Source organism: Heterodontus francisci, chromosome 37 (genome assembly GCF_036365525.1).
Source record: "Heterodontus francisci isolate sHetFra1 chromosome 37, sHetFra1.hap1, whole genome shotgun sequence".
NCBI lineage: Eukaryota > Metazoa > Chordata > Chondrichthyes > Heterodontiformes > Heterodontidae > Heterodontus > Heterodontus francisci.
In genome coordinates, this window is record NC_090407.1 from 29,624,072 (window position 1) to 29,647,350 (window position 23,279).

Below are 23,279 nucleotides of genomic sequence, written 5' to 3' on the forward strand. Positions count from 1 at the left end.
GTTGGAGGTCAATCATCTGAGCTCCAGGACATCACTGCAGGTGTTCCTCAGGGTAGTGTCCTAGACCCAACCATCTTCAGCTGCTTCATCAATGACCTTCCTTCAATCATAAGGTCAGAAGTGGGGATGTTCGCTGATGATTGCACAATGTTCAGCACCATTCGTGACTCTTCAGATACTGAAGCAGTCCGTGTAGAAATGCAGCAAGACCTGGACAATATCCAGGCTTGGACTGATAAGTGGCAAGTAACATTCGCGCCACACAAGTGCCAGGCACTGACCATCTCCAACAAAAGAGAATCTAACCATCTCCCCTTGACATTCAACAGCTTTACCATCGCTGAATCCCCCACTATCAACATCCTAGGGGTTACCATTGACCAGAAACTGAACTGGAGTAGCCATATAAATACCGTGGCTACAAGAACAGGTCAGAGGCTAGGAATCCTGAGGCGAGTAACTCACCTCCTGACTCCCCAAAGCCTGTCCACCATCTACAAGGCACAAATCAGGAGTGTGATGGAATACTCTCCACTTGCCTGGATGGGTGCAGCTCCAACAACACTCAAGAAGCTCAACACCATCCAGGACAAAGCAGCCCGCTTGATTGGCACCCCATCTGCAAACATTCACTCCCTCCACCACCGACGCACAGTGGCAGCAGTGTGTACCATCTACAAGATGCACTGCAGCAATGCACCAAGGCTCCTTAGACAGCACCTTCCAAACCCACGACCTCTACCAACTAGAAGGACAAGGGCAGCAAATACATGGGAACACCACCACCTGCAAGTTCCCCTCCAAGTCACACACCATCATGACTTGGAACTATGTCGCCGTTCCTTCACTGGCGCTGGGTCAAAATTATGGAATTCCCTTCCTAACAGCACTGTGGGTGTACCTACCCCAAATGGAGTGCAGCGGTTCAAGAAGGCAGCTCACCACCACCTTCTCAAGGGCAATTAGAGATGGGCAATAAATGCTGGCCTGGCCAGCGCTGCCCACATCCCATGAATGAATAAAAAAAAAACTAAATGTAATATCTCCAAATTTGTAGACGACACAAAACTGGGTGGGAGGGCGAGTTGTGAAGAGGATGCAAAGGGGCTTCAGGATGATTTGGACATTGAGTGAGTGGGCTAATGCATGGCAGATGCAGTATAATGTGGATAAATGTGAGGTTACCACTTTGGTAGTGAAAAAAGCAAGGCAGATTATCTGAACGGCTATAAACTGAGAGGGGGAAATATGCAGCGAGACCTGGGTGTTCTCGTACACCAGTCGCTGAAGGTAAGCATGCAGGTGCAACAGGCGGTGAAAAAGGCAAATGGTATGTTGGCCTTCATAGCGAGAGGATTCGAGTACAGGAGCAGCGATGTCTTGCTGCAATTGTACTGGGCCTTGGTGAGGCCACACCTGGAATATTGTGTCCAATTTTGGTCTCCTTATCTGAGGAAGGATGTTCTTGCTATAGAGGGCGTACAGCGAAGGTTTACCATACTGATTCCTGGGATGGTGGGACTGACGTATGAGGAGAGATTGAGTCGGTTAGGATTATATTCGCTGGAGTTCAGAAGAGTGAGGGAGTATCTCATAGAAACCTATAAAATTCTAACAGGATTGACAGGGTAGATGCAGGAAGGATATTCCCGATGGTGGGGGAGTCCAGAACCAGGGGCTATAGTCTAATGATACAGGGTAAACCTTTCAGGACTGCGATGAGGAGAAATTTCTTCACCCAGAGAGTGGTGAGCCTGTGGAATTCACTAGCACAGAAAGCAGTTGAGGCCAAAACATTGTATGTTTTCAAGGAGGAGTTAGATATAGCTCTTGGGTCTAAAGGGATCAAAGGGCATGGGCGAAAGCCAGAACAGGCTACTGAGTTTGGATGATCAGCCATGATCATAATGAATGGCGTACTCCTGCTCCTATTTTCTATGTTTCTATGTCACAGCATACAAAGCTACAGGCCAAGTGCTGGAAAATGGGATTAGAATAGTTAGGTGCTTGATGGCCGGCACAGTCATGATGGGCCAAAGGGCCTGTTTCTGTGCTGTATAACTCTATGACTATGACTCTAAGACACTTCTTAATATTGTCACTGCGGTTATATCATTTCTTAAATGGCCCTCACATCAGGATGAATGCTCATTTACTCACACACACACAAATGGTTAGTATGCAAGTACAGCACGTAATTAAGAAAGCTAATAGAATGTTATTGTTTTTCGCAAGCGGAATTGAATACAAAAGTAGGCAGGTTATGTTTCAGCTATACAGGGCATTGGTGAGACCACATCTGGAGTACTGTGTACAATACTGGTCTCCTTATTTAAGGAAGGATGTAAATGCGTTGGAGGCAGTACAGAGAAGGTTTACTAGACTAATACCTGGAATGGGTGGCCTGTCTTACAAGGAAAGACTGGACAGGCTAGGCTTGTGTCCGCTGGAATTTAGAAGAGTAAAAAGCGACTTGATTGAAACGTATGAGATCCTGAGGGGTCTTGACAGGGTGGATGAGGAAAAGATTTTTACCCTTGTGGGAGAATCTCGAACTGGGGGTCACTGTTTAAAAATAAGGGGTCACCCATTTAAGACAGAGATGAGGAGAAATTATTTCTCTCAGAGTGTCATGAGTCTTTGGAATTCTCTTCTTCAAAAGGCAGTGGAAGCACAGTCTTTGAATATTTTTAAGGCAGAGGTAGATAGATTCTTGATATGCGAGGGGGTGGAAGGTTATCGGCAGTAGGTGGAAATGTGGAGTAATCAGTTCAGCCATGAACTTATTGAATGGCGGAGCAGGCTCGAGTGGCCTACTCCTGCTCCTAATTCGTATGTTCGTATGTTCACACATTAGAACTTGGGAAACCTAACAACAGTGACTACACTTCAAAAGTACTTCACCGGCTGTAACACCGTGCCCTTTCACTTCATCAATAAGCATTTTATTAAATGCCTTTTGAAAGTCCACTGTACTTCCATTTTCAATACTCTCCATTATTTCCTCAAAGAACTCTATTAAATTTATCAATGACCGCCTGCACCTTGGGGAACCCAGAAATGTAATGAAACTGGAAAACACTGTTCAACGGGTAAAGTCATGAATGAGCAAGTCCTGCTGAGTAATGCAGCAGGCATATATATAAACAATATATGGATTATATATACACACTTGACTTTTACTACAGATATTCTTTGTGTTGGTCTAGAGAGAGCTGGAGCCATAAAGTTTGAGGGTGAAGGTAATCTTTACTGTCACTGGTAATGTGGTTCCTGAGGTTGAGGTTATCTTCTTGCAACAGAATGCACAATGCTGAATCACAAACCATGAAGACAGTTCTCCTCCAGTACTACCAGGTATCTATTCTTGGTCCTGTAGAGATAGGTATTTGGGTAATGACAGGTGCAAAGCAGTTCTCCTACCCTGCAGCCTGGCACCCTGGCATTCCGTCTTTGGACTTCTTCATCCTCTTTTATCAAATGAATGAGAGCAACAGAAGTGAATCCAATATCCATTATTTCCAAGCCAATTGCACTGAAAAATTTGGAGCTGTCTAGCTTTAAGAAATTTTCCATTAAGGCCTTTTCTTTCAACACGCAACATGAATCCTGAGCACATAGGCAGACGTTGTAAACTCCAGATCTTTCACGTTGGTCAATTTGCCTTTTATTTGCATTTAATTTCTGGGCTATAATGAGACTCTCGCATAGCTAGTCAATCAGGAGAAGGGATTTTACACAAGGCAGTACATGAGCAGGGAAGCGAGGACTTTAAAAAAATGCCCTGTTAACCACCTCCTTAACCCCCACTCCACCAGTTCATTCCAATGCCATCAGTTGGAATTTCTACCTTTACATTTTACACATTTAAAACGGAACACACACACTGCCAGTTTTGAGGAGGAAATTTCAACTGGTCCATTTCAGAAAAGCATTTGTATGAGAGAGCTCAGCCTGTTTGTAAACAGAATAAAATGGTGGTTCTGACATCAAATAAAGCAGTGACAGTCACTTATCTTTGCCACCACTGGCATTATGCCTCTGGTCGGAAACAAAAACACCTCCAAAGTTGATGTTTCCTGCCTCCAGAGGCATATGGGCAAACTTCTTTATAATAATATTGTGTTACCCAGGAAGCAGGGTTGCAGTATAAATAGGGAACGTGTCTATAGCCTATCCCTTTTCATGTCTCTACCTATGCTGTATAATAACAATAACTTTCAATAGTATCTCAGAGTTGCTGGGAACAGAAGTCAGCAATATCCTACCTTCCGGTTGGAAAGGAGAGGAATCGAAGGAAGCCATTCCACAAAACACCGCCTTCTTCACATCAGCAAGAAGATCCCCGGCCCTTCCTGTCGCAGGAAACATTCGTTTTAATAAAAGCTATGGGATTATCATTTTATATGATTTTTAAATACAAGCTGTCACTTGTGGAGAGGCTTGGAGAAGCATCACGTGAAGTACAGTGCCCACTGCACAAACCAGCAGTGCAATAGTAACAGTAGTGAAATCTGCCACATTCAAAGATATAGTAGGTGGCAGTAAAGGGCAAGCTTTACACATTAAGGGATATTCTCCCTTCCTCTACGAAGGTACTGACTTAAATTGGAGAACGGTTCCACAGTCCCAGTTGGCCATAAGTGACCATTCTAGACAGTGAGTGTCAATTCTACCATGAAGTGAGTCACATCAAAGCCTTACTCATTGATGAAACATGTAGACTTTCCAATAATTAAACACATTCCAACACACAGCACATTGCATCACCACTGGGCACAAGAGCAGCAGGTTGGTAATTTATGCCACCCTTGAAACCAGTTAGACACCAGTCAACAGTGGCAACCTTGCTTATATTCTTTCTCCTCCCTAGCCCAAGAACACAGGAATCAATTGTAGGACCTTCATCACCACCAAAGTCAAGAACAGTGAACTCAACACAGGTCAGAAGAGTGGGTCTGGGACCTTCCTGGTCTATATGGGTCAATTCCACACCCTTTAAACTAATGGGGACACTCAGTTAACATTGCTTCAATGGAACTTCACTGGGGGTCTCAAATTGTTTTTTCATTAAATCACTGGGGCAAAAGGTTATCTATATGTGTACTCTCAGTCAATTTCATGGACTGCAAATGTTCTTGAGTAGATTTTGTTGATCATTAATCAAAAGGAGTACAATGCATATTTCCCCCACTTTTCTTCTCTCCTTTCCTGAAGGTACTGACTATTTGTGGGTAACAGAGAAGGCAACTACCTTCCAATATCACTTAAGTGGATGACTTCTCTCCAGTCCCCGGTGCTGGTCATTCAGACCCACCAGGAAATCTGCTTCAGCTGACCAATAATTGCATACATCACCTTTCCCACCTCTTCCATTCCAGATTGATCAACTTTCCCCTCATTGACAATCCAGACAAGATTGGCAAGATCTGCATCCACCTCTTCAACCAGGAATATCAGTCATGGTTTGGATTTGAACGCAGGCCTTCGAGTCAGTGACTGAGTGGCATAGCTAACAATGTTTCTTTTTGAACTAAACTTAGCAAAGTGCCCCCTTTTTAATGGGGTACAACATCATCACATAAACACCCAAATTAACAAGCAGTCTGTTTGGAATAGCTTTCTACATTTCGGCATCTAGTCCCACTCCACAGGCAGATACTTTGAATTCTATAACATAGCGCTGGATTTTCATTCCGAGGTCGGGAACCCGATTCCCGGATAATTTCTGGGTCTGGATCCCGTGCCACATCAGCATTGTTGACGCAACGCTATTTTTAAATGCAAACCTAACTGGCCAGGGGCTGAGTGTGCTGCCCCATTAGCAATGCCAGGTCCAACGTGGAGGCCGAACGTGCAAAACGAGGGCCCTTTGTAAAGGCGAACGGCAGCCATGGCTGAGCTTGCCGTTCACTGAAGAGATGGATCCGCAAGGCACTCAGAGGGCCAGTGCTATCATGGGCAGCTGTCCACGTGCAGCCTCATGCTTCTTTGATGCCTTCCTTGGGGCATTAACCGAGGCAGTTGGCGACAGGCAACATATATTATTCCCAGCATCTGGGAAAAGGAATGCTCCTGGAGACAGGATCTGGAGACGGTGGTCAGCAGCCAAGCAGTGACCTCAAGGACGTGGCTGCAGTGTCGCAAGACAGTCAATGACCGACTAAGGTCTGGAAAAGTGAGTGGCCAGCGACACTATAAACACCAGTATGCAAACGAGCCCGAACTCACAGAATGTCAACAGTTCTCCATAACATTGTCAGATCAAATGTCCAGTAGCATCACTGAGACAGCACCCACCCTCATGTATGGGGTGCTATTCAGAAGGGGACATCACTGAGGGGTGCAGCAGTTCATTTGTATGTCATGCTGGAAGAGGTGAGGGAAGGCAGCCTACCCATGAATCATTCTATTCTCATCCTGCAGGAAAAGAGAGCCCACAACACACGGGAAATGGCTTGAACGGGCGGTGGTGTGGCCGAACTCCACAGTCTTACCTGATGGAGGAGGCAGCGCTGGTAATTGCCAGGGTGCCAACACATCAGTCTGTGGGCAATGGCAAGACAGAAGACAGTGAACAAGAAGGACATCTGATTGCTCTATCCTGAGGTGAAGGGAATGGAGGAGACTCCTACCCAATTCGTGCTGAGGTTCTTCAACCGCTGTCATCTCTGGGCACTTCCAAGACAAGGACGAAAGCCATGGGCATCTCAGCCGCAGGCAGAGCCTCGGGAGCAGATTACCTCCACTTCATCCTCTGCCACAGGGGGAACACCCGGTAGAAGTGGTAGGGAAAGAAAGGTGCCACACCACTGATTTCACTTAATGGGAACCATAGGCCAGTAAGCCTGACAGCAGTCATCAGGAAATGCTGGAAATTTATTATTAAGGAAGTCTTAACAATGCATGTAGAAAATCATAGTATGATCAGACAAAGTCAACATGGTTTTACGAAAGGGAAATCTGGTTTGAAAAATTTATTAGAGTTTTTTGAGGATGTAACTAGTAGGATAGATAAAAGGGAACCAGTAGATGTAGTATACTTAGATTTCCAAAAGATATTCAATAAGGTGCCACACCAAAGGTTAATCCCAAGATAAGGACTCATTGAGTTGGGGGTGATATATTAGCACGGATAGAGGATTGGTTAACCAACAGGAAGCAAACAGTGGGGATAAATGGGACATTTTCAAGTGGGCAGGCTATGACCAGGGGAGTGCCAAAGGGATCAGTGCTGGGACCACAGCTATTAACAGTCTATAATAATGACTTAGACAAAGAGACCGAGAGTAATATATCTAAGTTTGTTGACAATACAAAGCTAGGTGGGAATGTGAAGAGGACACAAAGAGGCTGCAAAGAGATAGACAGGCTACGTGAGTGGGCAACAAGGTGGCAGATGGAGTATAATGTGGGGAAGTGTGAGGTTATTCACTTTGTTACTAAGAATAGAAAAGCAGAATTCTTTTTAAAAGGTGTGAAACTTGTAAACTTTGATGTTCAGAGGGACTTGGGTGTACTCGTACAAGGAACACAACAAGTTAGCATGCAGGTACAGCAAGTAATTAGGAAGACAAATTGCATGTTTGGCCTTTATTGCAAGGGGACTGGAGCACAATAATAAAGAGGTCTTCCTACAATTGTACAGGGTTTTGGTGAGACCTCATCTGGAATTCAGTGTGCAGTTTTGGTCTCCATATTTAAGGAAGGATATACTTGCCTTGGAGACAGCAAAGGTTCACTAGATTGGTCCCTGGGATGACAGGGTTGTCCTATGATGAGAGGCTGAGTAAATTGGGCTATACTCTCTGGCGTTTAGAAGAATGAGAGGTGATCTCATTGAAACATACAAGATTCTGAAGAGGTTTGACAGGTTGGACATTGAGATGTTGTTTCCCCTGGCTGGGAATTGAGAACATGGGGGTACAGTCTCAGGATAAGGGGGCGATCATTCAGCACTGAGATGAGGAGAAATTTCTTCACTCAAAGGCTTGTGAATCATTGGAATTCTCTACCCCAGAGGGTTGTGGATGCTCCATCAATGAATATGTTTAAGGTTGAGATAGACAGATTATTGGTCTCTCGGGAACCAAGAGATATGGGAAGTGGGTGGGAATTTAAGCCAACGATCACCCATGATCGTACTGAATGATGGAGCAAGCTCGATGGGCCGTATGGTCTACTCCGGCTCCTATTTCTTAGGTTCTTATCCTGCCATTTCGAGTACCTGCCATTATCCCTACCTGTCTCCTGCCATTCCTAACCAGGTCAATATTTAATCTAGCAAGCCTTTGTTGCACACACTCTAAGGCAAGTATACCTTTTCTTATGAAAGCAAAATACTGCAGATGCTGGAAATCTGGAAGAAAAACAGAAAATACTAGAAATACTCAGCTGGTCTGGCAATATCTCTGGAGAGAGAAAAAGAGTTAACCTTTCAGGTCTGTGTGACCTTTCCTTAGGTATGTAGACCAAAAGTGCTCACAGTATTCCAGGTGTGGTCTCACCAAAACCCTACATAATTGCAGCAAGACTTCCTTACTCCTATACTTCAACCCTTGCAATAAAGGCTAACATATCATTTGCCTTCCTAATTGCTTGTTGTACCTGCACACTAACTTGTTGTGATTCGTGTATAAGGACCGCCAAATCCCTCTGAATACCAACGTTTGAGTCTCTCGCCTTTTAAAAAACATTCTGCTTTTTCATTCTTCCTACCAAAGTGGAAAATTTGATACTTCCCCATATTATGCTTCATCTGCCACCTTCTTGCCCAATCACAACCAGTCTACATCCGTTAGCAGCCTTTTTGCGTCCTCCTCAAAGCATACTTTCCCACCTAGGTTTATATCGTCAACAAGCTTGGCTTATATAACACTGGGTCTCCTCCGCTGTGTCACTAATATAGATTGTAAACAGCTGAGGCCCAAGCACTGACCCTTGCAGAACTCCACTAGTTACACCCTGCCATCCTGAAAATGACCCATTTATTCCTAATCTGTTTTCTGTCCCTCAACCAATCCTCAATGCTAATGCCATGCTAATGTATTAATCTCAATCCCAGAAACCTTAATCTTATATAACAATCGCCAGTGTGGCAGTTTATCTGAAAATCTAGATAGACTACATCCACTGGTTCAACCTCATCTACCCTGCTAGTTACACCCTCAAAAAATTCTAATAAATCAGTTAAACATGACTGCCCTTTCATAAAACTGCATTTCCTCCACCTAATCATATTGTGATTTTCCAAGTGCCTTGTTATCACATCCTTAATAAATTCCGGCATTTTCCCTACTACTGATGTCAGGCTAACTGACCTATAAGTTCCCCGTTTTCTCTCTCCCTCTTTTCCTGAGCAGCAGGATTACATTTGCTCCCTTCCAATCCACGGGGACCATTCTAGATTCTAGGGAATTCTCGAAGATCAAAACTAATGCAACCACCATCTCTGCAGCTACCCCTTTTAAAACCCCAGAATGTAGACCATCAGAATCAAGGGATTTGTCAGTACTTGTTCCATTAACTTCTGCAGTACTTTTTCTTGACTAATATTAATTACTTTAAGTTTCTCACTCTCATTGGATCCGTGGTTCCCCACAATTTCCGATAGGTTCTTTGTGTCCACTGTGAAGACAGGCACAAATATTTGTTTCTGTCTCTACACATTTCTTATTCCCCATTATCATTTCTCCTGTCTCTGCATCTAAGGAACACACGTTTACTTTCATTAACCTCTTCCTTTTAACATGCACATAAAAACTCTGACAAGCTTGGGCTGATAAGTGGCAGTAACATTTGCGCCACACAAGTGCCAGGCACTGACCATCTCCCCTTGAAATTCAACAGCATTACCACTGCTGAATCCCCAGCCATGAACATTTGGGGTTATCGTTGACCAGAAACTTCACTGGACCAGCCACATAAATGCTGTGGCTACAAGAGCAGGACAGAGGCTGGGAATTCTGCAGCAAATAACTCACCTCCCGACACCCCAAAGCCTGTTCACCATCTACAAGGTACAAGTCAGGAGTGTGATAAAATGCTCCCCTCTTACCTGGATGACTGCAGCTCCAACAACATTCAAGAAGTTCAACACAATCCAGGACAAAGCAGCCCACATGATTGGCACCCCATCCCCCACCAGAACTATATCACCATTCCTTCATCGTTGCTGGGACAAAATCCTGGAAATCCATTCCTAACAGCATGGACTTCAGCAGTTCAAGGCGGCGACTCACCACCACCTTCTCAAGGGCAATTAGGGATGGGCAATAAATGCTGGCCTAGCCAGCGATGCCCACATCTCATGAATGAACAAACAAAAAACTCCCTCTACCACCAGTTTACAGTGACAGCCGTCTGTATCACAAGATGCACAGCAGCCACTCGCCAAGGCTTCTTCAACAGCACCTTCCAAACCTGCGACCTCTACCACCTAGAAGAACAAGGGCAGCAGGCGCACGGTAACATCATCACCTGCAAGCTGCCCTCCAAGTCACTCGCCATCCAGACTTGGAAATATATCGCCATTTTTTTTCCACAGTTGCTGGATTAAAATCCTGGAACTCCCTCCCTAACAGCACTGTGGGTGTACCTACACTATGAGGACTGCAGCGGTTCAAGAAGATGGCTCACCACCATCTTCGAGGGCAATTAGGGATGGGCAATAAATGCTGGCCTTGCCAGCGATGCCCACATCCCATGAATGAACAAACAAAAACAAAAATCTGTTTTTATATATTTTACTAGTTTACTCTAATCTATTTTCTCTCTCTCTATCAATTTCTTGGTCATCCTTTGCTGATTTTTAAAATCATCCCAATGCTCACTACATTTTTGGAATATTGTAAGCTTCTTCTTTTAATCTAATACCATCCTTAACTCCTCTCGTTAGCCATGCTGTGCCACATTTCCAGTGGGGTTTTTTATTCCTTGCAGGCATGTTTTTCATTGAGAATTATGAATTATTTCTTTAAATGTTTGCCATTGCTTATTCTACAATTATTTATTCTACTCCAATTTCCCAACCTACCTCAGCCAAATCGTCCCTCTTACCACCATAATTGGCTTTGCTTAAATTTAAGGCTCTAGCTTCGGTCTTAACCACATCATTCTCAAACTTAATATGAGGTTCTATCATGATCATGCTTCAGCAGAGGATCTCTTACTATGAGATTACTAACTAACCCTGTCTCATTACAGGAAACTCGATCTAAAATAAACTGTTCCCTAGTATTTCCTCAACATATTGTTCTCCAAAGGTTCTCAGACAAGCATCTAATAAGGCTAGGGCTTTTTTTGCTTCATTAAGACCATTAGGTCTGTTTCCAATGCTTAGCCAATGCCCAGTAGAAGTATAATGGCAGTGATGATGGTGCAGTGTCTCAGCATGACAATACACGTGAGCCATTCTCCGATACCCACATGTGGCAGAAAGGAAACGGGGGCCAGGCTGCCTATGCAGGAGCACAAAAACTGCAGCCAACCTCTGCACAACTTGGAGACAAGGACCATCCTACTCATAGGAAGCTCCTATTACAGAATGATACCCACCCACCTGATGCACACTTGGCACTGTGACAATGGGCGGCACAGTGGCGCAGTGGTTAGCACCGCAGCCTCACAGCTCCAGGGACCCGGGTTCGATTCCGGGTACTGCCTGTGTGGAGTTTGCAAGTTCTCCCTGTGTCTGCGTGGGTTTTCTCCGGGTGCTGCAGTTTCCTCCTACAAGCCAAAGACTTGCAGGTTGATAGGTAAATTGGCCATTATAATTTGTCACTAGTAAAGGTAGGTGGTAGGGAAATATAGGGACAGGTGGGGATGTTTGGTAGGAATATGGGATTAGTGTAGGATTTGTATAAATGGGTGGTTGATGTTCGGCACAGACGAAAACTAAAATAATTCTAATAAATGAGTCAGAAATAAACTTTAAAAAGGACACTATACATATTAATACTAGGCTCCATAAATTGTCTTTTGCTTTCACCCTAGTGCCTGGCAACCTTCAGGCGTGACAGAAATTACGGTGAGCCATCAGGAGAACCCTGTAAAATGTCAGTGCCAAACTTAAAGCTTTGCATCCAGAATTTATAAATTGAAATAAATTTGCACCATCAGTTTCTATTTAATTGAGAATCCGAGCTAAAGGAACATGGCTCATAATGCATGATAACCTCCTACACACTAATCTCTTTTACAAACCCTCACGGCATAGCAATCAAGACTAATCATGGAGATCAGGAGAAACAAGAGCAGTAAGCTCAGAGCAGCAAGGACCATAGAGTCATAATGCCACAGGAGGCCATTCATCCCATCAAGTCCATGCCAGCTCTCTGTAGACCACTCCAGTCCCATTCCCCCATTCTATCCCTGTAATCCTGCAAATGTATCTCCCTCATGTGCCCATCCAATTTCCTTTTGAAATCATTCATCATCTCTGCTTCCACCACACCCTCATGTGCAGCAGTTCCAGTCATTACCACTCTGTATAAAAAGGTTCTTTCTCAGATCCCCCCTGCATCTCTTGCCCAAAACCTTAAATCTGTGTCTCCTAGTCTTTGTAGCATCAGCTAATGGCAACAGCTTTTCTTTGTCTGCCTTATCTAAGCCTGTCATAATCTTGTATACCTCTACTAAATCTCCCCTCAATCTCCTTTTCTCCAAGGAGAACAACTCCAGCTTCTGCAACCTAACTTTGTAGGTAAAATCTCTCATCCCTGGAACCATTCTGGTAAATCTCCTCTGCACCCTCTCGAGGACCCTCACATCCTTTCGAAAGTGTGGTGGCGAAAACTGGACACAATACTGTAGTTTTGGCCTAACCAGAGCTTTGTAAAGCTTTAGCATAACTTCCCTGCTTTTGTACTCAATGCCTCTATTTATGAAGTCCAAGATCCTATACACTTTGCTAATTACTCTATCTATAAATCTTGCTGCCTTCAAAACTATATGTATATGAGCCCCCAGGTCCCTCTATCCCTGTACACTCTTTAGGCCTGTGTCTCTATTTTGCCTCTCCCTATCCCTTCTGCCAAAATGCATCACCTCACACTTCTCTGGATTAAACTCTATCTGCCACTTGTCTGCCCATTCTGCTAACCTATCTATGTCCTGTTGCAGTCAATTGGCTTCATCGTCACTGTCAGCCGCACCTTCAAGTTAGGTGTCATCGGCAAATTTTGAAATTTTACTCTGTATTCCAATACCCATTTATACATCAAAAAAGCAGTGGTTCCACGACTCACTGTTTTCTGTCCTTAAGCCAGTTTTTTTATCCAAGCTGACGCTGACCCTCCTATTCCATGAGCCTCAATTTTGTTAACCAGCCTTGTATGTGGTAATTTGGCAAAGGCTTTCTTAAAATCCATATGGACAACATCCACTGCTTTCCCTTCATTACTTCATCAAAACGTTCAATGATCCAAGCATCCATGCTGGCTCTCCTTAATTAACTCAAACCTCTCCAAGTGCCTGTTGATTTTTTCCCCCTTGTTATTGTTTCTAAAACCTTATCCATCACCGGTGTCAAACTGATCGGTCTGTAGTTATTAGGAATGTCCTTACACCCTTTCTTGAATAAGAGTGCCACATTTTCCACTCTCCAATCTTCTGCCACCTCCCCCATATCTAGGGAACATAAGATCACAAACAGGAGCAGCAGTAGGCCTTTCAGTACCTCGAGCCTGCTCCACCATTCAATAAGATCATGGCTTATCTGATTGTTATCTTAACTCCACTTTCCTGCCTTCCCCCCGCCACTGCCCCCACCCCCACAAAACCTTTGACTCCCTTGTAGATCAAAAATTTGTCTAACTCAGCCTTGAATATATTCAATGGCCCAGCCTCCACTGCTCACTGGGGAAGAGAATTCTAAAGATTAACAACCCTCAGAGAAGAAATTCCTCCTCATTTCCGTCTTAAATGGGAGACCCCTTAATTTGAAACTATGCGCCCTGGTTCTAGATTCCCCCATGAGAAGAAATATCCTCTCAGCAACTACCCTGGCATAAAGGCCTGCTACCCCGACCCAAACCCGACGGGACCCGATGACATGTGTCGGGTTCAGGTCGAGTCGGATCGCACTTCCGGGTCCAGTATTCGGGCTTGGGTCGGGTCGAGCCGGATTGGACATGCTCAATCACCACCTCAGGTAAGTGACTTTAATGTTAATTTAATTTTTGGACTTTAAAGGTGGTTTTGCTACAGTTATTTTAAGCTTGTGCAGGTAAGGAACAAAGTGAGAAACAGAAGGTAAGTTAACTGATGGTCGGGTCGGGCCAGGCACGGGAGAAAATGGAAGGACTCGGGCTCGGGCGGGGATCTGTTGGGCTCGGGTCGGGTCTCATTTGCAAATCCAATCATGCCTTTACCTGGCAAGCCCACTCAGAATCTTCCGAAGAAGGGTCACTGACCCGAAACGTTAACTCTGCTTCTCTTTCCACAGATGCTGCCAGACCTGCTGAGTGATTCCAGCATTTCTTGTTTTTGTTCCACTCAGAATCTTATATGTTTCAATAAGATCTCCTCTCATTCTTCTAAACTCCAGTAAATATAGACTCAACCTGCTCAACCTTTCCTCATATGACAACCCATCCCAGGAATCAGCCTACAGAACCTTCTCTGAATTGCTTCCAATGCAAGTATATCCCTCCTTAAGAGACTAAAACTGTACACAGAACTCTAGATGCAGTCTCATCAATGACGTGTAGCAAGACTTCCCTACTTTTATACTCCATTCCCTTTCAATAAATGCCAACATTCCATTTGCCTTCCTATTTACTTGCTGTACCTGCATGCCAACTTTAAGTGATTCATGTACAAGGACACCCCGATCCCTCTGTACTGCAGCATTCTGCAGTCTCTCTGTAAATAATATTCTGCTTTTCTACTCTTACTACCACAGAAGACGACCTCCCATTTTCCCACATTATACTCAATCTGCCAAATTTTTGCCCGCTCACAACCTATCTATATCTCTTTGCAGACACTTTGTGCCCTCCTCACAGCTTGCTTTCCTACCTATCTTTGTATCGTCCACAAATTTGGCTACAATGCACTCGGTCCCATCATCCAAGTCATTAATAATAGATTGTAAATAGTTGAGGCTCCAGCACTGATCCCTGTGGCACTCCACTAGATAGTTTGCCGATCTGAAAATACCCCAATTATCCCGACTCTCTGTTGCCTGTTAATTAGCCAATCGTCAATCCATATTAATATATCATCCCCAACACCACGAGCACTTATCTTGTGCAGCAACCTTTTATGCGACACCTTATTGAATGCCTTTTGGAAATCCAAATACACTTCATCTACTGGTTCCCCTTTATCCATCCCGCTTGATATATCCTCAAAGAACTCTTAATAAATTTGTCAAACACAATTCCCCTGTTATAAAAGGTTGTTGACTCTGCTTGATTATATATTGTTAATGTCCTGCTACTACTTCATTAATAATATATTCTAGCATTTTTCCCAATGACCAATGTCAGGCTAACTGGCCTATAGTTTTCTGCTTTCTGTCTCCCTCCTTTCTTGACTAGCGGTGTTACATTTGTGGTTTTCCACTCCACTGGGGCCTTTCATGAATCTAGGGAATTTTGGAATATTATAACCAATGCATCCACTATCTCTGCAGCCACTTCTTTTAAGACCCCTAGGATGCAGACCATCAGGTCATAGAGTCATAGCTAATCCCATTAGTTTTCCCCATACTTTTTCTCTAGTGATAGAGATTGTTTTAAGTTCCTCCCTCCCCTTTGCCTGTTGATTTTCTACTATTCTTGGGATGCTTTTTGTGTCTTCCACTGTGAAGACAGATACAAAATACTTGTTCAAAGTCTTTCCATTTCCTTGTTTCTCATTAATTCCCCAGTTTCATCCTCTAAGGGACCAATGCTTACTTTAGCTACTCTCTTCCCTTTTATATATTTGTAGAAGCTTTTAATGTCTGTTTTTATATTTCTTGCTAGTTTCCTCTCATACTCCAATTACTCCCTCTTTGTAAATTTTTTAGTCATCCTCTGCTGGTTTCTAAAATTTTTCCAATCTTCTGGCCCACCACTAATCTTTGCAGCATTGTATGCCCTTTCTTTCAATTTGATACCATCCTTAACTTCCCTAGTTAGCTATGGATGGTAACAGTTTTCAGAGTTTTTCTTTCTCAAGATTGGAAGATTCTGGCAAACCCTTTTGTTATCTCCACAGCCACTTCCTTCAGCAACCTGGGATGTAGGTCATCCAGACCAGGTATCTCATCCTTTCTAAGCATAGCCAGCCTTTCCAGTACATCTTTCCTATCAATTTTCACCCCGTCCATTACCTTTACCATCTCTGGTTCTACCAATATTTTGTCAGCATCCTCTTCCCTAGAAAACAATGGTACAAAGTACTCTAAATATTCCAGGTTGGCCGTGCGCCTCTAAGCATATATCACCTTCTTTGTCCCTAATACACTCCACCCCACCTTTTACTACCCACTTACTATTTCTATGTCATACCATTGTAGTATTAATAAAATACAGCTATCTGCTACAAGGATGAAAAAAAGTTATTCTGAATAACAGGGCAGTAAAGTATTCTTACTACAATCCCAAGCACATAACACTGTTCAACTGCACTGCCCACAACACTTGAAGCTTGCCCACATTAAACTGCATCTCTCGTGTCTGCCAATTTCATCAGTCTACATCCTCCTGAAATCTACTACTATTCTCCTCACTGTTTATTGCATTGCCAAGTTTTGTATCATCTGTAAACTTTGAAATTTATTCCCTATATCCAAGTCCAGTTCATTTCTATATAACAAGAAAAGCAAGGTACCTAATACCAATCTCTGGGGACCCCACTGCATACTTCTCTCCAGTCAATCATCCATTCACCGCTACGCTCTGCCTCCTATCTCTTAGTCAAAATTGTTACCCAAACTACCACTGTCCCTTTCATTACGAGTGATTCTCTTTTCTCAAGACATTTGTTATGTGTACTTTTATTAAATGCCTTTTGAAAGTCCATATAAACAACAATGACTGCACTACCTTTGTCAACTCTATTACTTCACCAAACAACTCTACCAGGTTACTCAAATGATTTGCATAACAAATCCATGCTGGCTGTCCCTTATTAATCCAAGTTTAAATTATTTTTGTCTTGTCACTGGTCTCTAATAGTTTTCCCACCATTGACAGGAGACTGACTGACCTGTATTTACCAGCTTTCTCCCCCTCCCCTTTTTTTTGAATAAAGGTGTAATATTTGCAATCCTCCAGTATCTGGTTCCACAAGGAGCAGACACCTTTCAGGACTTTGCAGAAATGGCCATCAGTCATGCACGAACTGTGGCAGTAAGTGTTGGCTGGCTATTTCGTTGTGGCGGCATCCCAACCAAGGCGATGTTTACTCAATATCCATAGGTGCATTTTCCCACTGGATTTGCTGGAGACTAATCAAGGGCAGGAGCTTTGTCTGATATTTCTCCTCCCAGATGCTATGTCCAATTGTAGCATTCCCATCATTGCCTCAGATGGGATCTTCCTTATCTGAATGGTGCAGTTATATACTGGCCAGTCCATTTACCAACCAGGTTATTGGGGAAGCGTGGGCAACTCCTTTTATACTGGAATCAATACTTAACATTAAATTCAGTCTATTAATCAGCACACCAGTCTCAATTCCAGGCTACAGCAAAGGTGAAAAGCATGGACATAAATAGGTCAGTTTTAGCTACAGCACTCTCTTCTCACTGATGACACATCAACCTTCTTGATTAGAAGCCCATCATATTCTGGAACACATTGTGAAGCCCTGACTGCATCCGTTGAGTTTGAAAGCATACTATTAAGCTAATCAGAACCCTGTTACTGAACAGCAGATAGATCTATTGAAGTATTTGTGAGATAACTATTAACAAAATCATAAATGCTGGAAGGAGGAACAACATGGGGGGCCAGTACATAGGAAAAACAATTTGTTCATTCACTTGCCCGACTGCCTGCTCTAGCACTCAGCTATGAAGACCAGGAAAATCCCAAATTCGATCTCTGGTCAGGGCTGTGTTTCCTGTCCTCAACTGGGGTGGCAGTAGAAAGACTACAGGTACAGCACATAATTAGGAAAGCTAACAGAATGTTATTGTTTATCGCAAGGGGAATTGAATACAAAAGTAGGGAGGTTATGCTTCAGCTATACAGGGCATTGGTGAAACCACATCTGGAGTACTGTGTACAGTACTGGTCTCCTTAACTAAGGAAAGATGTAAATGCGTTGGAGGCAGTAGAGAGAAGGTTTACTAGAATAATACCTGGAATGGGCGGGCTGTCTTATAAGGAAAGATTGGACAGGCTGGGCTTGTACCTGCTGGAATTTAGAAAAGTTAGAGGCGACTTAATTGAAACATATAAGATCCTGAGGGGTCTTGACAGGGTGGATGAAGAAAGGATGTTTCCCCTTGTGGGAGAAGCTAGATCTGGGGGTCACTGCTTAAAAATAAGGAGTCACCCATTTAAGACAGAGATGAGGAGAATTTTTTTCTCTCAGAGGGTTGAGAGTCTTTCGAATTCTCTTCCACAAAACGAGGTGGAAGCAGAGTCTTTGAATATTTTTAAAACAGAGGTAGATAGATTCTTGATAAGCCAGGGGGTGTAAGGTTATCGGGGGTAGGTGGAAATGTGGAGTAATCAGTTCAGCCATGAACTTATTGAATGGCACAGCAGGCTCGAAGGGCCGAGCGGCCTACTCCTGCTCCTAATTCGTATGTTCTTATGTACAAATATGCCACAGTGCTCAGGTTGAGGAGGAGCAGTGAATCATACAGTGTGATGCTTTCATGGCCATAGGCTGTTCTCAAATACCACACACAAATTGTCAATCATTGATATGAGTATAAACGGTGAATTGAATAACTGGCAGGTAGTTTGACCAGTCAGATCAAGCCCCACCCTATCCTTACCTGATAGTCACACATATGAATTTATTCCTCTCACCAGCACTGGGGCAACTTAAGACAACTGTGGCAATCCAAGTGCTGCACCAGCTGAAAACTGGCACAGACTCATAACTGAACTTGTGACCCTCCTAGCCTATGTAGCAAAATACCACACTAGTCATTGCATTTACCAACTGAGCCCATGGACAAACCCTAATTAACCCTGGACTATCTTGCCAACAGCTATGCATGTGGCACCTAGTTTCAATTCCTGATGAGATAGCAAACCTGAAATGCGGCAGCAACTGAGGTACAACAACTGACCTTAGCTATTCTTCATTATGGACTGTGGGGAAAAATAAATCAGCCAAGTTACTGCTGTTCAGAAACCCCTGCTGAAAAGTGCACTTGGGTAAACAATTAGAGGGGGGAGGGGGGAGGGGGGAGGAAAGCGGGTTCGGCTGTACAGCCCACCTCACAGTCAAATAGTCTGCTGATAGTCTAAGTCTAGCCTTACACATTGCCCAAGTGATTATTCTCAGTCAGCACCCATAGAACTGTAACCCAGCAGGAATCAAGAGAGTAGAGAGGCATTGGTAATGACGGGGAAAAAAAACTTTGCAAAAATGCAAACTACTTTTTTTTAAAATGTGTTCTAGGGATGTGGGCATCGCTGGCTAGGCCAGCATTTATTGCCCATCCCTCAATGCCCTTTGAGAAGCTAAGTGGCTTGCTAGGCCATTTCAGAGAGCATTTAAGAGTCAACCACATTGCTGTGGGTCATGGAGTCACACGTAGGCCAGACCAGGTAACAGCAGATCTCCTTCCCTAAAGGACTTTAGTGAACCAAATGGGTTTTTACAACAATCAACAATGGTTTCATGGTCACCATTAGACTAACTTCACCCAGTGATCCAACTCCCAGTCTGATGCCACATTCCTCAATATTCTGAGGGCATGATGTTGGTAATAAGTCTAATATTTAATATCGAAGAAGGGTCACTGACCCGAAACGTTAACTCTGCTTCTTTTTCCACAGATGCTGCCAGACCTGCTGAGTGGTTCCAGCATTTCTTGTTTTTATTTAATACGTTGCTGCAATGCCAGAGATACTGGCCTGTGACTCATACCAAAACAGTACCAAAATGTCTGCAGTATTTTGCTTTTATTCCAGTTCTGAAGAAGGGTCACTAACCTGAAACGTTAACTCTGCTTCTCTCTCCATAGATGCTGCCAGACCTGCTGAGGTTTTCCAGCACTTTCTGTTTTTATACCAAAATGTCTGGCGTGGACCCAGCAGAGACCAGCAATGGATCCGAGAAGTGACATTAAACTTTATCCAGATCTTAAATACATCTCTCAGGCCCTCCACCCAGCCTCACTGTTGCCCTTCCCGACCCGCTTGTCATACAATAAAAGAAATGCTCACTTGCAGGAAAATAAAGTGAACTCCAATCGTTTTCTCAACCAACTCCTCCCACTTCATCCCAAAATGCACAGACACACACCCTAAGGAGCTGCTGTCACCCGGAATTGAATTAAATCAGAATTCTCCCCTGCCAATAGTTTAATACAATTTTACTATCTGAATATAAATTTAACTTGCTCGTTATGTCCTGGTGCAGTTCTCACTCTCTCTCTCTCTCTCTCCCAGCCTCCCTGTGCAAATAGAACTGAGCTCTCCTTATTGCCAGCTCCACTCAGTCCGATTCCAACATGCTGGAAGGCCAAGCGATGAATGAGAGCGTCACGAAAATCATGTCCAAGTCCCGCATCTTCGGTGCAGAGACACACTTTTCCACTTACCCGGTTATGTCTTTGTTGCCATGTACAAAGAGCTGGAGGTTGCACTGCTTCTGCAGGACTGGTATTAACTCGCAGGGGTGGAAACATAAAGCCTCGTTGGTCATATTTTCTGCATCCAGGGCATTTTATATGCCACATTTAGTCGACACCGCCATCATAAAAGAAATCCTTCAGAAATAATGCTGGCATGTCTGCGAGCCGGATCCCAGTAGAAGGAGGACGCAGTATTCTGGGTTTCTCTCTCTCTCTCTCAGCCTCTCCTTCACTCTGATCAATAGAAGCAGCTCAGATCCTGCACAGAGCTGGGCATTCATACAACCAATGGGATTGCTCAAAGTTGCTCCACAATCCTCAAGGGCGCTTCAGTCTTGCAGCAATGAATATTTATCAGCTTTCTGCGCTGTGCTCTGAACAGCAGCAAGCGGCTCCACTCCTCTCTGCCTCCTACACGGGCTTTCTCCAGTTCAAACCTCATATCAGGTTTCCGAATCTCTCAGGGGGAAAAAAACATGGGGAAAACTGGGTGGGAGTTGAAGTTTAATCATTGCAAATGCGCTGATCGCTGTGTGCAGAGCTCATTAGACTCTGGTATCCAGGATACAGCAGACAAGCTCTGTTGCAATGACAGCAGTTGTGACCTCGATAGCAGAGAAAGCTTCACCCGGGCTTGTTCCAGCACTAACACACCTCGTTGTTAAAAAGAAAACTTGTAGTGATCGGGGAAACTCATTAAGAATTTTATCCTACACAGGTTTTAAGTTGCCCCACTGACGTAATGGAACCTCTGTGGGGGGCTTAGGCGGTATTTCAATGAGAGAATTGTAAAAATGAAACTTTGGAATAGCAAGGTTTTCCTTATTTACCATGCCCTGAATTACTGCGAGAATTCTTAATTTTCATAATCTATTATTTGTAAACTATTAGTGCCTTAGTCGAGACATTGCTGTGGATATCATCGTAGCTCTATTGCTCTGAAATGTTTAGGACAAATTTCATAAAATAATGTTTTTTCTCTTTTCTCCTTTTCTGACTTGAAGGATCTTGTGGAATGTCAACAGCCATCTCCTTACCAGCTATCCCACACAAGGGCACTTGTAAACATAGTTCGCTGGATCGTAATTTCAATTAGGAGCTCGTTCCCAATTCTAGCCTAGAGGGCTCTGAGACTAATAGCAGCTCTCCCAACTCCCCCAGTTTTGGGAATCAAATCTGGGCCCTGCCTAAAGCAGATGACTCAGTCAAAATACTGTGGATGCTGGAAATCTGAGATTAAAAACAGAAAATGCTGGTCTCTCTTCACAGATCCTGCCAGATTTGCTGAGTATTTCCAGCACGTTCTGTCGTTATTATGTATGACACAGTACTAGTCTGGGCAGCACATTGAGCAACTGAGCTATGAGGAATAAAGGTTTACCTGTGTATAATTAAAGGTCTGTATATCTGCTGAATGCCTCCACCCTTCCTCTGTTGGCTTGGAGTCAGCACAATGGATATTAGTAGGCAAATCTACTACCAGGGTCAACTATTAGTAACCATTTCAACAACAGTGAACAAAAGCAATGAGTCAGATGAGGTGGAGAGCAGCAGATTGGCTTCCACCCTATAATGGTCCAAGAAAGCAACTATAACTTATCCTTTAGATTCACCATTGTCAGTTCATCATTAGATCAAAAGGATTTTTTTTAAATTGAAGAATACTGCTTGAGTGCTTTTGGTGTAACCTGGATCTATGGATTGAAAGGCTATCATTGATAGCACTGAAAATGTACTCTGTGGAATTATTTGTCAATAGGGCAGCCCCAGATATCATATTTCACCTTAATGAGAGCTATGCACGTCACTGAAAATATTACAGGCTAAATATCTTTCAAAAAGGATCAATCGTTTATTTGTGCTTGGTGCATTTTTGCTCTTGTGCATGTGGCAAATGTACCAGAAAATGAAGATTGCTCAAGTTGTTAATGGCACTGGTTAGAACAGAACCAGGCTATAAGAACTAAAAAAACACTTGGTTTCATCTCCAATCTGTGTTGAACCAGCTGATCACATCTTTAGTAGTATTTGATGTATGGTAACTGGCTCAGTTGGTTGGGTTAGAGCGAAGAAACTTTCCGGCCCCTAATGACAATCCAGTGACTCCAAGCAACCTGAGCACAAAATCTAGGCTGACGGGTCAGTGCAGTACTGAGGGAGTACTATAAATGCATGTCTTTTTTTCTTACTGCTAGAGGTCCTGTGTGTAAAACATCAGATAAGGACACAATCAAGCCTGGTTCTGATTCCCGTCATGAAGGAATAGCCCTCTGACCCTCACTGTCTAAGCTCACATGTGAAGAGTGGCCATCTAGGCAAGTTAGTAGACGGTGGCTGGTACCTGTGTATTCCAACAAGAATTGGTCCCTGCAAGAGGAGAGAAAATTGTTGCAAAAGTTACGACTTCATTGAGACCGTTAACGTTAAAATACAAGATGTGAACCTCCAGACCAATTTAAAGTATTACACAAGATTTCACATTTTAGGATTGTTATTATAACAACTAAACTAAAAG

At 43.5% G+C, this 23,279-nt stretch overlaps 1 protein-coding gene across 1 annotated transcript in view; it reads right to left on the bottom strand.

The window, feature by feature from the left end:
• LOC137352221 (rho guanine nucleotide exchange factor 10-like protein) overlaps positions 1–21,101 on the bottom strand; it is a 186,081-nt gene extending 164,980 nt beyond the window's left edge. The window contains exons 1-2 of the mRNA XM_068017450.1: positions 20,732–21,101; positions 4,269–4,355 (exon numbers count right to left, since the gene is read on the bottom strand). Coding sequence (XP_067873551.1) covers positions 4,269–4,305 — 37 coding nt within the window. The 5' untranslated portion in view covers positions 4,306–4,355; positions 20,732–21,101. The remainder of the gene's footprint in view (positions 1–4,268; positions 4,356–20,731) is intronic.
• Positions 21,102–23,279: the final 2,178 nt, after the last annotated feature.